This window comes from Alligator mississippiensis, chromosome 1 (genome assembly GCF_030867095.1).
Source record: "Alligator mississippiensis isolate rAllMis1 chromosome 1, rAllMis1, whole genome shotgun sequence".
NCBI lineage: Eukaryota > Metazoa > Chordata > Crocodylia > Alligatoridae > Alligator > Alligator mississippiensis.
Window position 1 is genome coordinate 364715110 of NC_081824.1, and position 18781 is coordinate 364733890.

Genomic DNA, 18781 nt, shown 5'->3' on the forward strand with positions numbered 1-18781 from the left:
GTGACACACTTTTTCCCTCCCTCTGCCCAATCTGTTGCTCAGCTTTCTGCTTCTTTCCCTACATGCCACCTTGTTGCCTGTCCTCTCCCTAAATTGCTACATGCCACAGCCAAAGACTACCTGTGACACTTGCAGCACCTGTGCTGCAAGTTTGCTAATTACTTGTGTTCTAAGACAAAGCAGAACATGATCAACAAAACCACATGCTCATGACTCCCTTACATAAAAACCTGTGATCTGTTCAATACAAGCTTTCTCAGTTTCATATTTAGAAGGATAGATTTTTCCTTTCCTTTCAGTTTTTCAGTTTTTTTGATCTAACTACAGCAATGCCTTGGTTACTATATTGTTTCCTTATAAGCAAGAGTATATGTACTAGAGATTTTCTGGTAGTGTTAAAAGTGATGTTGTAGTCATGATGGTCCAGGAATTATGAAAGAGGCAAGGATTTTTTAGAGTGTTAACTTTTATTGGATCAACTATGCAGCTGGGATAGAATTAGACAAGCTTTTGAATGCAAGACATTTTATTTCTTAGGGTAGTTACTAGTTATCTTTTACTGGACCAACTTTGACCTGAGGAATAACGTCTTATATTCAAAAGCTTGTCTAACTCTATCCCAGCTACAGAGTTGGTCCAATAAAAAGATATCTCCCTAAGAAATCCCTGCCTCTCACATAAAGGACAGACACACACAAACGATAGTAGGAGCTCATTTTTCACAGAACTACTCCTTTTCTAACCTCATTATCTTTGTGCTCAAGGGAAATCTATCAAACACCTTTAAAGGGCAAACTTGAGAACAAAAATTTGTAAGTTGGCTGGACACTATTGGTGTTCAGTCTTTGGTTCCTAATGATTTTATGACACACTATAATCTACCTGATTCCTGAAATTCTTCCTACACACTTTAGGTGATAACATTTCTCCTTCCTTTTAATAGGTCTTGATCTCTCAGTAATCAAGCTTTTTCTCTTCTATTAATTGTTTGCCTCATACTCCTGGGAATTTCTTCCACCTCCAATTTTACAGCTCTACCTACTGTTCTTAACAATCACTGTGCTTACTTTCCTCCTTAGACCCAAAGAAGAATGCTTTGATTATCCCAAATATGCAGTTGGTCCAATAAAAAAATATCTACCCACACCTTCCATTTTTTCCAAAATCAACTGTTTTAATAGTTTTATACCTTTCTGTCACATGCCATTCCTGTTTCCAGGTGTTCTATTTCAACCAATATTCTATTTAATTGTTTCATTTATCTGATTTCTCTTATTCCATTGATGCTTCCTTTCATACTCCATTATTTCTTACAGTTTCTCTTCTACATCTTTGCTTGAGATCATGATGCTAAGCAACCAGTGTACTGATCTAACTCCCTGACAGACAATACATTCAGAAACAAGGGATCAAATGAATCATTCTTTATTGTTTAGAAAGAAGTACTTATTTAGGAAAATACTTACATAGATGTATAACTTTAAACAAGTGAACAATCCTACTGACTTCAGTAGGAACATTCAAATGTTTAAAAGTTACACACACATGAATCAGGTTAAAAAACTCACATGCTTGACTTTAATGAGATTTTAAAAAAATAATACATTTAATCTTTTCTGGTTTCTGAGACTTGGAGATGCATTTTCCTTAAACCTTACTTAAAGATGAAAGATGAGATTCTCATGTAATCTCTTAATTTGTGCAGCTGACTTGAAGAAATATTGTGAAGTTCATGATACTTTTAAGAGAGTTGGCAGCACTGCATATACGCGTTAAGTATTCTCCTGAATAAGGGCCACTAAGGAGACAAGCCAAAAAGGGTTAGTATGGTACACAGTTCCATGGTGGCCTATTTTAAACTCCTCTATCAGGTAGAATGAATATTAGCATCAGACCTTTAACTAAAATCAGAACATCTGCACTCTGCTCCATCCATATGGTATAAATGAAATATGCTTGCATCAGTTTTCATTGCATTATACATAGCAATGTGCAATACTATTTAACTTTGGAAAAAAGAGTTCTATTCTGCTTAGACAAAGCTAGGGCCCATGGGGACATGAGTGTGCCTGGTAAGTGCTGGCAGGGTTCAGTATGGGGATCTGACTAAGTTAAATTAGAGTTAACACCGATCAAGATCTCTCCAGGACTCTGGGGCAGTAACCCACCATAATAAAACATTTTCATCAAGATAGACTGTAGGTGAGACTCTGTGGGGGTAAACAGAAGGACTGGAGTACGAGGTGGAGTAAGACAGGATTAGTGCAACCACTAGGGGCACCACAGCCCCCCAGCCACAGCCACCCCATCACTCCTGCTACAAAAAGATGTAGAAAAAAAGGGAAAAGCCAGATGGCTGGAAAGCTTCAAAGGACAGGGTAACTGTGTTCATTTGTACAAATATGGATGGGAGTGACAAATGCCCACTGTTTACAACTGGGAAGCCAACACATCCTAGATGTTTTCTGAAGGACATTATTAAGCTGCTTGTCAGTTATAACAGTTCAGAAAATGCCTGAACGCCAAGTGACTTAATCATCAACTAGATGAACAAAAGAGATTATCAGTTTAGTATCTAGAAAACAGATTCTCAATCAGGGCACCCTGGGGGCAACAGGCAAATCTAATAGTTTGAAAAGGCGGGTGCAGACGATGTGGCAAATCTATAGATGAGCTACGCTGTATTCCTCTTGTTATTAAGAAATGGAATGACAAAGCCAAAAAATGATATGAAAGAGTCTAATGAATAAATGATGTTCCACTTCCTGCAACATGACCAAAAAAGGACTTTGTAACTTCCAGGGCCTAGGATGAGGACTTTTTCCTGTAAGAAAGCCAAACCAAGAGAAAATACTAAGTGCTTCAAATGCTGCAAGCCCTGAGAAATGAGCTTGAGTCAAAAACCAGTGTTGCACTATGGCAATAATATTACTACCAACAAGTACCTACTATGGTAAAAATGTGCTTGAACTCCATTCAGAAAGGAACATTCTTACCTTCATTTCTCTTTTCCTTCCTGGTTCTCTTTCCTTTCTGGCTCAAGTAAAAGATCAACACTTACCAAGTTTGGCAGGAATATGAGCACAGTCTAGGCATAAAGGCACTGGGTATAGGTGTCCAATGCCAGAATCTAGGATCATTTAGGATCAACAGTTATGAAAGTCTGCAGAATTTGGCAAAGGCATCATGAAAAAAAACAAGTTCAAAAGAATCCTCCCGGGCTGGTTAAGTATTAAATGACCAAAAGCCAGGTAGGGCACCAAAGGTCCAGTCTGTTGACACCTACTGGAGCACTTGAAAAAAGTATTATGTAAAGAGGTGAAGGGGATAAAGAGGGTGCCAACACCCTCTGAAGTCTGAGGACTTAGGAAACCAGAATTTTTCCAAGCCCAAACTAAAAAGCATGAAAAGAAAAGAGGGTAAAATAGAAATAAGATAAAGTAAGATACATAATAACTAGGGGGTCAAGAAGTCAAGGCTATAAGCACCTGGCCACAGCAGCAAGCTAATTAAAGTGCCCTGTACCAACAGCATATTTGAGAAAATAAGGACAAGGAAATGTATATCACTTTTACCTCATTAGTGAGTGGAGCGGGGGAGGGGGAGGGGATTGGGGATTGAGTGGAAAGAAAGGAAGGGGAAAAGATGAAGAGATGTGAGACCTTAACACATGCTATGGCCACTGCTAAGGCAAAAATGTCTTCAGTTTAAGCAAAAGGGTTGAGCTTACACACAGTGATGTCACTGGGCACAGCCTCAAACCTGGAATCTTAGTCCAAGAGCACAGCTGCTCATCTCAGGCTGCCACCCTGCAGTTAGCCACCCAGGCTGGTCAAAACTGGTGTGAAACCCCCAACAAAACCTAACCCTCCACCCACACACTCCGTCACCAGAGTAGCAGGCTGGGGTTCGTTGACCCTTTACTTTCCCCAGTATAAACCACTGAACTGGAATAGAAAATATAAGAGCAGATCTTAACTTGCTCCCAGACTACTTGCTCTTTCCTCTGGCTTCTGAGCTCTGACTCCACTCTCTATTTGATCTCCTGGCTTCTTGACTCAGCTTGCTCTCTGACTCCACTCTCTGCCTGGTCTCCTAGTTTCCTGATTCAGCTTGTTTCTAGACCCCACTCTTGGGTTAACCTCCTGGCTTCCTGATCCAGCTTGTCCCTGGATTCTGCTCTCATCTCCCACCCCCAGTAAACCTAGTCCTGGCTGCCCACAACCCAGTATCAAACAATGCATACATGCACAGTTATCTGAAGAAGGTAAATCCTTATAAAGTCAAAATCATAGGGTTCCAACAAACTTGAGTCTGTGTGTGAATCAAATTTGATTTCACCTTGTTTTCCAACTAACTCAGGGTACAAAAAGGCAGCATCACAGCTTAGATTCTGGGTACCTAGTCAGGAAAAGCCCCTCTTACCAGATAGTCCTCCAGATAGGGGTAGACCTGTTGCCACATGTGGCATGTAGCCATGACCGAGAGAACCTTGGTGAAGAAAAGACTCCAAGAGTCACGGAAAAGGTGAAAGGGAGAAGCTGGTACTGGAAACAGTCTTATCCTAGCACAAACCTGAAGTATTTCCTGTGTGAGGATTCTGTAAATCAGGACATGTGAATAAGTCCCTCCAGCAGAGATTGTATTACAGCTGCCAAGGTTACCATCTTGAATTTTATTAGGTATGAATGGGGAGTTATCTTTCACCTTCTTTTCTGCATCAGAAAGTAAGTATAGAATCTCTTTCCACAGAGATATGGGGTGAGATAGTGGAGACAGGAGGGAAGGGAGGAGGAAAAACTTTTTCTTATCATTCCCAAGACTAGCACAGAGAGTACCTCCTGCTGAAACAGAATCTTATGAAAAAAAGGAACAGGAAACAGGGATTTGGACATTATCTGTTTGCTGTCACTGATACCAAAGTACCCACTGACCCAAAGGTCTATGAAAACTGGAAGTGGATCAGGCAGTTGTCAAAGAGAGAAAATGGCCTGTGTGGCACTAAAGGGAGACTGCAGGCATGTTAACTGCACTATCAAAGACCAAAGGCCTCTAAACAGGAGACAATGCTTCATCATTACCCAAGTAGGTGAAAGGAACTAAGAGCAAAAGTGCATACTGTTTTTTATCCACTTGGTAGTAGGCTTTATGGTACTTCACAGATACTGCTACAACAATATTTCTTCCACCAAGAGCCTAGGGTGGATGAACATCCAGTGAGGTTGTATATATTGACACTCAGTCAAAGGATAAGATACTATTATGCAATATTACGGATGAGAATTAAGCACTCGGAAAACAGGAAATGTGGTTAAAACTGAGTTTTCAATATTATCTGAACTTTCAATCTTAACTGTCCCCTTGTGCTTATGCCTTAAGATGGGGTGGACAATTATTTGAGCTGCAGGACCACTTAGGGAGTTTTGATGAGCTGTCATGGGCTGGGTAAGCACCCCTCCCCACCTGTGCCCACCTGTAACAGCTCACAAAAACTCCCTAAGTGCCTCTATCCTGCATTCAGTTATGTGGATGGGATGGGGCCGCGGGCATCTAAGAAGTGGAATAGAGGAGTAGGTCAAGGAGGCAGAGCTGAAACTAGTACTGAGATCACTGAGTGGTGACAGCACATGGCAGGGGCCTGGGGCAGAGCAGTGCCCAGCATGACCCTATGATGGGCGCTGGTTTTACAGGCAGGGGTATGCAGGGAGTAGATCTCAGGTCTGCCATAGGCCCTGGCCCCGCACTGTCAATGCTCAGTGATCCCAGGGTCTCCATAAGACCACCCAGAACCCCCATGGGCAGAGTGAGCTTGGCCAGGTGAATGGGATGGGGCTGTGGGCAGATGGGGAGCAGCATCCAGGAGTGGGATATGCACACGAGGCCAGGGCTGGGATCAGTATCACAGGACGGTGACAGCATGTGGCTGGGGCCTGGGGCAGAGCAGCAATCTGCTCTTGACACGACCCTGTGACAGGCACTGGTTTTGCAGGCAGGGGTGTGCAGGGAGTAGATCACAGCTCTGCCCAAGACCCCGGCCCTACAATGTCATCACCCGATGATCCCAGGGTCTCCATGGAGACTGGCCAGGAATCCTGTAGGCAGGGTGAGCTCAGCCAGGTGGATGGAATGGGGCTGTGGGCAGGTGGTGAGTGGCATCCAGGAGCAGGATATACGCATAGGGCCAGGGCTGGGAACTTTATCACAGGGTGGTGACAGCATGGGGCTAGGGCCTGGAGCCGAGCCGCAATCTGCTCCCCGCATGCCCCTGCCTGCAGAACCAGTGCCTGTAACAGGGGTGTGTGGGCAGCAAACTGTGGCTCTGCCCCAGGCCCCAGCCCCATGCTGTCTCTGCCCTGTGGTCCCAAGCCTGATCCCAGCTCCTGCCCCATCCACCCATCCTGCTCCCAGTCACCGTTCTTCAGTCACCCGAAGAACCATCCCATCTGCCTGGCCACATACCCTGCCCTCACAGGTCCTGGGGCTGGGCTCTATGGAGACTCTCCCCACCTGTTCTGTCCAGTGCCCCCAGAGGCAGTGGGCAGAGACTGGCAGTGGCAACTCAAAGGAACCACGGGTGCAGGGGTTGCCAGGAAGTGAGTCTGGCCACCACACCACCCCAGCTCCATTGTGTGCCTGAGGCAGTGGGACCGGCCACCCATGCCTCCCCCTACCCTCCCACTACCTGAGCCAGGCAGGGCCAAGGGACCTGCTGTGGGCCAGACAAAATCCCTTGGCAGGCTGGATCTAGTCTGCAGGCTATACTTTGCCCCCCCCACTTCCTTCAGATAAGGGCTTTTTTAACATCTTTTTTTCTAATATACAACATACATGTTACAATACAAACTGTAATTTCTCAAATAATGTTATGCATAGTCATTTATAATGCAGTATACAGAGACTTCAGAGCAGGGTTGCTTTTCAGCTTCTAGTAGAGTACATCTAAGTAAGTCAAGTTTGAAGTTCAGTACTTGAGATGTCCTATTTTGTCAGTTTGAACAAGACCTGAGAGATAACCCAGAGAGACCAACTATCCTGAATTTTGAGATGAGTGAAATACAGACTGTTTAAAAAGCAAACTTTGAAAGAAACACCTGAACATGCTACACTGGGTATAAAAATAGATGTTTCAATACTATGACCACAAAAAAGGAAGAAAACCTGAAACATTCAGTTTTCTTCAAAATACTGTCCTTCCATCATAGATAAAAGAAATCCTGAAACATTAACTATGTGATGATAACTGTAGTAATGACTGAATGAGCTTGGACATGCCCCTCAAATTTTAATCCTGGAAGAGTATAACAATTAGAAATGTCAGGCAATCAGAATAATCAAATTTGGCTATGGTTTTACTTGTGTATGTGTGACAAGGGGCCATGTTGAGACTGGTCACAACATCGGCCCACCCATCTGTCTAGGGCAGTCCGCCCTGCCTCTTCTGCCATGTCTTTGATGTTTCAAAAAATAGGGGTTATATGCAGGAGGCTGCCCATTTGGTTGCCCTGATGCCAAAAGCGAAATACACGGCTCCGAACCTCCCCTTACACCATGTCCCATTCTTCGCAGATGGCATCAAAAATCGCTTCCAATTCCCTTGGCCCCTTAGGTGGGCTACACTCAGCTTTCAGCCAACATTTGGCCTCAGGTGTCCTCAGATGTACCTTGGCCTCTCTGCCCCCTTCACTGGGGCCACAACGCCACCACCTCAGCAGGCTCCTGGTTCTTACACCCCTTGGGCCACCTTATGGGCTTGGACGGACCTGGGCCCTGTTGGGGTGTGCTCCTTTAGCCTTTCCCCTCCATGGGGTACCCACAAGGCAGCAGGGGCTGAGGCTATATGGGGCCCTGTAACAGGAGGCCTGCTTGGGGCCGATCTAACCGTGTCCCGCCCACCTGTTCCTGGGCCAACCGCCCGCATTCTCGCCTGCCATGCCTTGGTGTTAATAATTAATTAATTGATGTTAAATTAGCGGGAGGCTGCCCATTTACTGCCCTGATGCCAGGGGCACTATATGCGGCTCCACTCCTCCCCTACACCACAGCCCAAGATCCGCAGATGGCATCTAGATGTTCTCATTAATCACTGGCCCCCACACTGGGCCCCAGAATCTGCCTATCAGGACCCCTCCAAGATCCCTCCATTCAGGCAGCCTACCCCGCCTTCATTCAGGCTACCTAGCTCCCTGAAACTATTTTCCCCTCTCGGGTGTGGTCCTCCCAGGACCTTTGGCTACCAGCCCTGGTCCACCTCCAGGCCAATCAGGACCCCAGGCCCCTGGCTCTTGGGCATCCCTTGCGGTGGGCCCCTGGTCCTTTTGACCGTCCTGGTCCTGGTCCCAGCATGGGCCAGTCGAGGGTACTCTCTTGATCAGGTCCAAGTCTCTAATCCCTCACTCTCTCCAGGGGTCTGCCCTCTGGGCCCTTCACACAAACGGGGTTACCCACCTGGTGGTGGGGGTTAGGGGTTAAGGCGCCCCAACCTGCCTTTCACCGGGGTGGTAACTGGCCTGGCATTTCCTGGGGGCTCCCGCACCACTGGGAGCTCCACCAGGCTGCCCACTCCCAGCAGGGTGCAGTTTTAGGTCAGGACCAGGAGCCTCCTTACCATCCCCTACAGCTCCTCCCTTATCTCTAGATGATATCAGCAGCCCTCTGGCCAGACGATGTTGTTGCCTGGCCTCCAGCAGCCAAACTGCCCTGTTTATATAGACAGCCCCCGATTCAAAATGGCTGCCCTCATCAGGCACCTGGTGGCTGCCAGCTCCAGGCCCTTAAAGTGGCAGGCACACTCAGTGCCCTGCCACAGGCCCCAACCTCACCTTTCATTGAAGAGGCACAGGTGTGGCATTTCCTGGAGACTGTTCCACCACAGGCAGCCCCACCACATCATCTAACCTCAGCAGGATGCAGTTTCAGGTCTTACTCAGGACCAGGAAAATCCTCCATCCCCATAATTCCTACCCTAACCTCCAGGATGTTCTGGGAGCTGCAGTCTGCAGCTACATGCAACTGTCAGCTCAGCTACTAGGGTCTGAGTTTATACCCTGGCTGCCCAGCCCTCATCCAATCCGGTGGCCCCCTTGTGGTCATGTATTCAGCTAATTGGGCCTAACTGTACCTGCTGGATGCTTCACAGCCTGCTTAAGCCCCTTAAAGTGGCAGGCACCAAAGGTGTCCTGTCATGGTATGATTAATGAAGTGAAAAATCAGACAGGCCATTCTAAGGAGCTTTGATAGTTTATGGGAAGCCCACTTAAACATAATAATTTTATTTCCAAGGTATTCAGTTGAGCAATGAAGTGCTTTCAAAAGTCTTGCAGGGCCTAGTTATACATTAATTCTGAGGTGCTACAGCAGGTCTTAACCCCTGGATTGTCCACACATTAAATGATTTAAAGCACTCGCTATGTGGCTCAAAGTTACACCACTCCAGGCATGATTATTTCTTAATCTGCATAACCCAGCTCCTGAACCATTAAGGTGTACCCACTTCCCACAGATGTGTAGCTCAAGTTGAATAAACTATATCATATTTACTTAATGAACCCTGTCTGACTGCAAGCTAGCACTAAGCCAATCAACACCTGTGCACCTCACAGTGTAACATGCAACAAGGCGCTCAGATTCACTGTCTGAAAGTAACTATAACAAAGTCCCAGTCTATTTTTGTACAGTTGAAAGTACGTGTACGATGCATCCGTTTCTGTAACTCGCAGTTCCCTAATTTTATAATGTAAAGAAACTATAACTAGGCTTGTCTATCCATAAAGTAGTTTGTTTTTATACAAAACTGGAGGATCAAAAAGGGATTTTTTCAATTATAACCCACAGCATGAGAATTTTCATATGTAATGTATGCCTGATAAATTCAAGTACAAGAAATTAAAGTTAGATCCATGAGAGAAATATTAAAAATAAATATTTAAATCAGCATTGTGAAGGGTTTTTTCCCAATATTTTTCTACATCCACTGCTTGCAGAGAATCTTCTATTAAGTATGATAATGTCATTATTTCCACAGCAATCTATCTTACTAGTTAAAATTAAGGCACCTATATTGGTATATGAGAAGGGTAAGCAAAAGTTATTTTAATAGTAAATTTTAAGCAATAGTATTAAGAAAAACGTTCTTTGTATCATAAGGCATAAAAGAGTTGCCCTTTATGCATGGTTCATACTGACACAAGTTAAGCAAAGACCTATTTAAAGGCCAAGATAAAACAAAAGTTTTATGATTCTTATGGTAGAACATATAACCTCTTCACAACGATGCGGTACAGAAACATTGATTCTGCTCCTAATGAAGCTGAGAACAATTTCACTCTGTACCAGGAATTTTCAAAAAATGTTCCAACACCTAGACAGGTTATATCAATACATATTTGTAGATGCATATATTTTTGTCATGGATGGGTCCCTCTTAAGTCACCAGGAGTGAACAAAGAAGAAGGTTTTACAACTTTCTGCCTAGGTGTTTCCACATAAATCTACAAGCAGGGAATAGTGACTTATGAAGCAATATCCTCCTCTGCTCCACTTCAAACCAAAGTAGTCTACTTCAACTGAGTCTAACTGCATCAGCTATACCTTAAAGGTCAAATATAAACCACAAGTGAACTGAGTCAGCTTAAACAGAAAGCATTACAAAAACAAATTGGAGAAATTATGTTCAGAAAACTATTCAGAAATGGTAGAATGCATTTTGATGTTCAACATGAGCAGAAGTTTGATGAAAGGAAGAATTCAGAACAGCACAGCATGAGTACCTAATTTGTGTTGTTATTTAATGCAACTGGACACTGAAATGTATTACCTTTATAAATGACCAATAACGCATTGCACTTGCAACCTGCTCACTTGTTCACTATAAACATCTAAATACACATGGAAATTCTGGATGGGCAATTCTGCCTAACAGTACTGGAAAATCTGACCCACGTTGATGATTATCACTTATATAAAAGCAAGAGCAACACCAGTGGTCAAATACACAAATAAATAGTTAAAAAAATGAAACATTAGATACCTTGAAGAAATATGCAAATATATATTATACAAAATCTATATTTTCCATTGCTAAAAGGTGCATTTTGAACCACTGTAGATGCAGAATTTAAAACATTTAACAAGCAATAACATTTTACTCCCTCAACTGTTCCCTCCATTCCAATTTATATAGAAAAAGGAAGTCACTGGTTACATTTATAGGCATGATGATTCTGTTACACAAGAGATGGTTGAAATTTATAACATGTACTTGTCTTCTGAATTGCAACACTGATTTTGTGATCAATGCTATGGTGTTCATCTCCTGAGTATGCCTTACTTTTTGCAAAAATATCTAGAATTAGAAAATATCAACTTGTACTACCGACCTGTTTCTTAGCCATAAATCAGGTAAAACCTGAATAATATTTTGAAACATTTACTGAAAAACAATGAATGTTCAACTCAGTTCTATGGAGTCATTATAAATGAGGGAGAGATGAACATGTAAAATATTCTAAAAATATTTTGTTTCTGAAAATGAATTTAAACCAAATAAGTAAACTAGGTTTCATGTTTTAACTGTGCAATTTAGGAGAAAAATAGCTATTTTTGGTAAATACTGACACAACGTATTTCAAAAAGCATTTGAGGAAGAAACTTTCCTACAAGTTATATCTGACATAATGTTAGGACATGCCTACAATCCTGTATACAAGAAGTTAAATCCAGCTTCTTTTGCCTCTCCTCTGAACACCTGTGCAACAGGAAGGACTGGTAACAGGAAGAGTAGAATATTTGGAGGAAGTCACAGAAAGTCACAGATCTTCACTCAATCTCTGAGGGTTGGGCTGACTTCCAGGACAGAGAAATGTAGTTACTTGTTTTTCTTAGTAACCTTTTTTTCATTTATATTATACAAATATTGAACTCCTGAACAGATTACATTGCCTGTTAGTGTATTTGTTTCTGGTAGTCATTCTATTGGCTCACAGCTTATTTTGAAATAATCCTTGGAAATGGTGAAATACTGCAGTGGACTACAATAGTAATATCTCCTTTAGATCTGTGCTTACAAGTCACTTTACAGTTCAGATAGGAACTCTATATGGGAATAATTCATGGTATATTATTGATCCTATTTGCAAAGGGCATAATTTAAAATGCTTACTGTAAATTAACACTGATTAGCTTTGGGAGAGCTGACTACTTCCAGACGGTCGAACAAAACTAACATTTTGGGCCCAGAGATCTGGAGCTGTAATCTCCTTAACCAAATTCCAAGGACACAGAAATTTAACAGAAACATTTCAGTGTCTCATTTCTTGGAGAAAAAAAAGGAAAGCTGATCCAAAAAAAAAAATCACACCTCAAACAGTGCAAACCGCATTTGTATTTCAAATGTTTCAACTAAACTGAACAAAAGAGAGAGGCAGAAATCACACCTTGTTCAACTGAGTAAAGTAAAAAAGATTTCACACCTTCTTGCTGTTGCTATAGAGCAGCATGGTTGTTCTACACCAGAGATGGGTGATTATTTGGGCTGGAGGGCCACTTAGGGAGTTTTGGTGAGCTGCTGCAAGTCAGGTCAGCACTCAGCCCTGCTCACAAAAGGTCACCAAAACTCCTTAAGTGGTAGGTTACTGGAGCAGGCGGAAGGGCAGGGTTTCCATTGAGAGTGATCTGGGACCCTGCATGGGCAGGACACGTTCAGCTGGGTGGATGGGATGGGGCCCACAAGTGGGCAGGGAGCGGCTGGGCCTGGGATTGCAGGGTGGCGACAGCTTGGGGCCAGGGCCTAGGGCAGAGCTGCAGAATCTGCAGGATCCCAGAACCTGACTTGCCTGCCTGTGCTGCTCCAGGACTCCACTCCCCGTCTACCTGCGGCCCAAATCCAGGCAAGCATGCCCTGCCTGTGAGGGTAGTGGGCTAGTGTCTAAGGAAACCTCACCCATTTGCTCTATCTGGTGCCCCTCGTCAGCAGTGAGTGGTCGGGTGAATGGGCAGAGATGCCCAGACAATGCAGCCAGGCTTAGCAGCAGCAGCAGAGACTAGCAATGGCAGCTGGAAGGAGCTGCTGCCACCAGGAAGTGAGTTTGGCTGGCATGCCACCCCAACCCAGCTGCATGCCCGGGGTGGCAGGATCAGCCGCACACACCATGGCATGGGCTGCCCCCTGCACCTGGGGCTGAAGAACCACTACAGGCTGGATAATATCTCTTGGCAGCCTGAATCCAGCCCATGGGCTATATTTTGCCCACCCCTATTCTACACACATCCTACAAGGACAGGAAGACATCAATTTGTGTCATTATAAGTCAAAGACTGCTTTTAAAATGAAAATGTAGCATCTGTTAAAATCAACAGGAATAAAACACTTGTGGGAATAAAGGATAAAGTATATAACAAACATTATATTAGAATTAATGTTCTACTGTATTCAGAATACTCATTGCAACGTGCATCCAAAGCTAGACCCACTGAGTTAAATGTTGGCAACCTACAAATTTTAGTCAGCATATAGTTGGTTATCTCTTCATAAAGGAAGACACTACTGTTGTTGGTCTGTCTTTATCTTCTGCTAGCCAGTGCCTTAGGAGTTTTGCATGCAAGGCTAGAATTTGAATTTCTCTTGTTACAATGGGCTGTTATTTTAAGCTGTTATTTAATGATCTGTTATTTTAAGAGCTTAAATATGCTGCAACATAAAAATGCCAAAGTGCTTCAAATATCACACATGATTTTTTAAATAGTAACACTTACCAGTCCACTTAAGGCTACAATCCAGATGTAGGAACCAGAGGTTAAGAGCTAGAAGATAAAAGTAATGATTTTAAAAACTGCTAATTGTTTTTATACAGGTGGCAACTCAACTCAAAGGGCTGATTTACTGTTCTCTACTAGCGTACAGGATTTCTATCTATTACGTTGAAGGAAATGATCAGGCCCACACATTTCTGCATAACCTCAGCTTCATACTAGCAGTGACCCCACTCCAGAACAACAAGAGATAGAAAAACATGATAAATCTGACAGCTATTCTTTTTCTACAATATATTCGTGCAATTTATTTTCATATTGCATTATTAAGTATAACAATATGATTTGCAGGAAGTCAGCTATATCCTATAGGGAAAAACATTTTTTTTTAAATAGATTAAAAGAAAGGAAGTGGCTCAGCAGGTCAGGGAAAGCAGGAAAAGACTTCCAAGAGGCAGCACAAGTTACATGAACAATTCTGAAGTGTGCAGTTGGGGAGGGCCCAGACAGTATGTCAAAACTTAAGACAAAAATGTATTTTCCTTCTCTTGGGAAGCTGTTGATGTGGAGAGCAAGAGAGAGAAGGGGTGGAGTGAGTCTACAAGAGCTGAACCAGACAAGAAAGAGATGCAGAATTTCAATTAAGGTACAGGTGATAAATCTCCTTGAGACCAGGGAATGACCTGAAAAAATCAGATAACCTGTTTAAGGAAGTTGGTCTGTGGGACAGCTGTCAAATGTATTATGTTTTTCCATCTTTGTGACCAGAATCATAAGACCACTTTCTACAGTATCTGTCTGTGGAAGGAATGACTTGAGGTGAGTCACAGTTCATAGGCAAGCAAGTAACCTACGACATGCATGTGACAGTAGGTCTGAGCAAAACAAGGAAAGATCCAGTAGAGAGAGAGTGACTAGTAATAGTAATAACCTGTTACTAAGGAGAGAGGGTAAGTAATCGAAAGATAATGATCCAGGTGGGAAAACACTCAATGGGAAAATCTGGGGTCTTTTTTTTTTTTTAAATAAAAAGAGATGAGTTCCATGATAGCTTTGAGGGAAACAGCTAAGTATTCGGAGAGAGTCAAAGAGAATGACGTGCTCAAACAGGTCACAGATAAACCAACCAGTGCTCAGTAACAAAAAGGATGAAGAGTAGGGGGTTAGAGAAGTAGGCATAAGTCAGTGTTCTGAAATTGGTAATTTGAAAATACATTTAAGCATATTTTATCCATTTTATTTTTTTTCATTAGTAATTTTGGCAATATTTAAAGTCTTACTTAATATATACAATTTAACAGATCTTCTCATTGGCTTTCATATTTCACAATGGAAAATGAGAGAAGTACCCACTCATTTGTAAATCTTTGGTGGACACTTTGTTCCATGTACTGAGTATATAATATATGGCCCTTAATTTTCTATGTGGTCCTATATGATGTTGTTTTTCACATCATGATTTTAAAAAGTGTTATTGTCAGATGGTAATGCTGTATATGAGAATAACATATCACTACCAAGATATAATCCAACCAAATCCTGACTGATGTCAAAGCATCAACAGAATGTTGCTATAAAATATTACTATATTCTTAATGGCTTCTTATTTTATTAGTTAATACATTATCACAAGAGTAGAAAAAAGGAAAAAAGAAATCAGAAAAATCAGGATAGATATTTGTTGATCCTGTGGCTCAGTTATCACTAATTTCATGAAAGTAAAATGTTTAACCAACATAACCTATCACAGAACTTGTACTTTATAGCTTTTCTGAAGCACAACAGAGCAAGAAGATAATTAAATAGAAGTGATCTTGTATACTAACTCAGTTTCTGCTTCTATTACAGAATGCCCCTGGAGTTTAGAAGTCTTTGTCTTAAATATACACCCCACATGTGTTAAGTAGCACTTTAGCTCATAGGGCTATATTTACAGGTAAAACATTACAAAGCTGAAGAGCATATAAAACTATTACTGGTAACTGCTAAATTATTAATGAAGTGAAAAGTGAACAAATTAAGCACATACTATACCTGTAAACCCAGTATATAGACCAAAGTTTTGTTTGTGATGGATAAGTGGCCTAATATTTGTGTCACTTGCACTCTTGGAATGGAGCAATAAAATGGCACAAACAGAGCAAACAGAGGACCCAAACTGTGAAAAGAAAAAGAAAATAATATAACCAGTTAATAGGAATGGTTTCCAAACATCTCACTCCACAACTAATTTCAAATATTAAATATTTTTCCTAGTTTCTTAAACAAAAATGTTAACTGTATTATTCTAGATCATTTCTACCAATTTTTAAAATTTCTTTCTTTGTTGATGTATTTGTCCTTTAAAATTAAGTACATTTTACTTGGCAAAATACAGATGAGCAAGATTGCCTTAAAGATATCTATATACTTTGAGGCCTAATCTTATCAAAATTGCCAGTATATAACTGAAATCCAAAGTGTAATATATGATTTTCAAAAGACAGAAGTACTGGTAGTTAGCCATGTTAGTCTGAAGTCAGGCAAAAAAAGCTAGGTAGATCAGAGATTCAGTTAGTCTACAAGGTGCATCTCTATGGGGTTTTTTTACAAGGGCAAGGGACCACCCAAAAAGATGGTGATTGATTTAGATAAACAATTAGGTATTGTGCAACAGACCCACAAACAAACACCTAAGCAGTGAATCTTCAGCACTAGCTAACTGTATGAAAGAAGTGAAGAGAAAAATAAACTAGATCTTCCTATTCTGTGAGGTTAAGAGTGAGGCTCAGGGATGGAACTGTGACAGAATTTTTAATCTACCTGTAACAGGAAAAGTTTTTATTTAAAAATAAACGAGTCAGCAAAAGGAAAAAAGTAGCACTGTCTTGTGATAGAATACGTATTTTCTGTTTGTATCAAGAAGTAGGAAGACTGGAGTGTTGTTGTAGTCAGGATGGTCCTGGAGATAGTCAAATAAAAGATAACACCAAAAACCCTAACTGTATAGTTGGGAGAGTTATTAAACAAGCTTCCAGGCACAAAGTGACCAGACCTGAGGAAGAGCACTTTGTGCCTGAAAGCTTGTCTGACTTCTCCCTCCAACTATACAATTGGTTCAATAAAACATATAATTCAAAAACCCCAACAAAACAGAAAACTTGCTTCTTGTATAAAAGAGTGGCAAGCAGAAAGTGCTAATCATCACAAAGAGAGGCGAATTACAAAAGCCACATCTTCTACAAATATAATTGCAAACTACATTCTTATTATTCTCCTATGACTACAATGCTAGAAGAATTTCAATATGCTACAGTACGACTACAAGTCATTAACAGATCCCAAGTAGTTCGACTTGTATTTCATTAGCCTTCTAAGATATCCTACTGTATTTCCTCAAAACAAAATGACACCCGCACCCCAATTAGCATCAGGAAAAAGGCCCCTAATCTTAAATTTGCATACAAGGAAACTTCATTAAACACATCATCCATCTTTGAACTGTTGCTAAAAGCAGCATGGCTAAGTACAATCAGTCAAAAAGCCCAAGGCTGAATTGATTCAGTCTTTGCAGGCTAGTTTAAACTGCAACGATTAAACTTAGAAGCAAGTGAACAGATATTCACTTTTGATTCAGGAAATGCAGCCACATGCCTGCAGTGGCTCAAGCCAAAAGCCAGAGGGTGCTACAGCATGCCTCCCAGCCTGCCAGCTACTGCCATAGGGAAGGGAAGAGAGAAGCCCTTCGAGGCTTTCCCCCACTCCCTCCTCAGATGGAGCATGGTCAGGCCCTAGCCCTGGGCTAGCTAGGGTCTGCCTGGATCAGGAAGGGGGGAGGGGGGCAGCACCTGCCAGGCTGAGGAGGGGGTGGTGGGGAAAAGGGTAGTGGCACTAATATCATAAAAGCTTGAACAAGAATAGTCCTTTCTTTGAAGTGAGCATGTATTGAATACAGGGTTGTTTGCAATCTCAAGCACACTGTGTGTTCACTTCCTCTTCCTGCTGCCTCCAAGATCTCTGGGATTTGCAGTCCAGACTTACAGCAGCAGGACTCTTCCTCTTTCTGCTTCCAGGTGCCTCTGTGATTTGTAGTCCATGGTCGCAGCCAGCAGGATGCTGGTCCAGAGAGCAGGGGATGTGGCCAGCACATTCAGCCAGGGGAAGGGGTCCCTGGCCCCAGACCTCAGCTGGGGCTTGCCTGGGGGGGCCGTCCCTCCCCTGCCCCCAGCCACAGACCTAGCTGCAGTCCCCGGGGGTTGATGTGGGGTCCCAGTGATGACTGGCTTACCTGAGGGGGTTTCCCAGCCCCCGCCCCCTCATCAGCCAGCCATCACTGCTCCGGCTAGAGACCAGAGGGGCAGGGCCAACTCTGCTCTCTGGGGCAGACAGCCCAGGGCTGCAAACCATGGGATGCTGGGAGACTCTGATTTAACTTGAATGAGGAAGGGGTTTGGGACAGAGGTTTCATAAACTGGTTTGACATAAATCAGTTAAGTCTAATACTATATTCAACGAGGTTTATCTCAAACTGGTTTCAGCCATTTTGAAACTGGTTTATGTGCACTGAACTTCTGTTCTGTTGCATGTTTAAATCAGCTTCTGAAAACTTAAATTGGCTTATGTGTAACTGTTGTCCCTAGCCCATTTGTTTAATAATGAAAATCAAATATGAAGCTGATTAAATGCACCCAACTTGAAACATGACTATAAACACATAGCCTATGCTGGGCAAACATGCTGAACCTACATTTTTTTTAAAGAAATTTTTCATGTTCCAAGCCAAATCAGCCAAATCAACTTCAAATCCACGAGTCAGTCCAGAATCATATGTGGCCCTACAACCGGCAAACATCCTCCACCCCCACCAGGGGCTTCAGATATTTCCAATGTCTTTTGGCAGGCATCCTATGTGTAGGATGCCCCCAAGTTTCGCCTGCCCTCAGCCATAGGGCCACAGAAGCAAGCTAGGGAGGAGCCACCCATTTCCATAAAGTGGGCTTTAAGCCCCAACACCTTGGTGGGTACTAAACCATGCCAGAAGAACAATTATCCCCAG

The 18781-nt window shown here is 42.5% G+C and overlaps 2 protein-coding genes across 5 annotated transcripts in view; one reads left to right on the forward strand and one right to left on the reverse strand.

Annotated features, from left to right (window-relative positions):
* Positions 1-18781, reverse strand: part of UBAC2 (UBA domain containing 2) — a 186581-nt gene that overhangs the window by 56408 nt on the left and 111392 nt on the right. For all 4 annotated transcript variants that reach the window (XM_014600410.3, XM_059721106.1, XM_019486919.2 and 1 more), the window contains 2 exons: positions 15781-15904; positions 13750-13797 (listed from right to left, as the gene is read on the reverse strand). In XM_014600410.3, the coding sequence (XP_014455896.2) occupies positions 13750-13797; positions 15781-15904 (172 nt within the window). The remainder of the gene's footprint in view (positions 1-13749; positions 13798-15780; positions 15905-18781) is intronic.
* LOC102558384 (G-protein coupled receptor 183-like) overlaps positions 14330-18781 on the forward strand; it is a 32946-nt gene continuing 28494 nt past the window's right edge. Inside the window, exon 1 of the mRNA XM_019486918.2 lies at positions 14330-14392. The gene's annotated coding sequence lies outside the window, so the exon portion shown is untranslated. The remainder of the gene's footprint in view (positions 14393-18781) is intronic.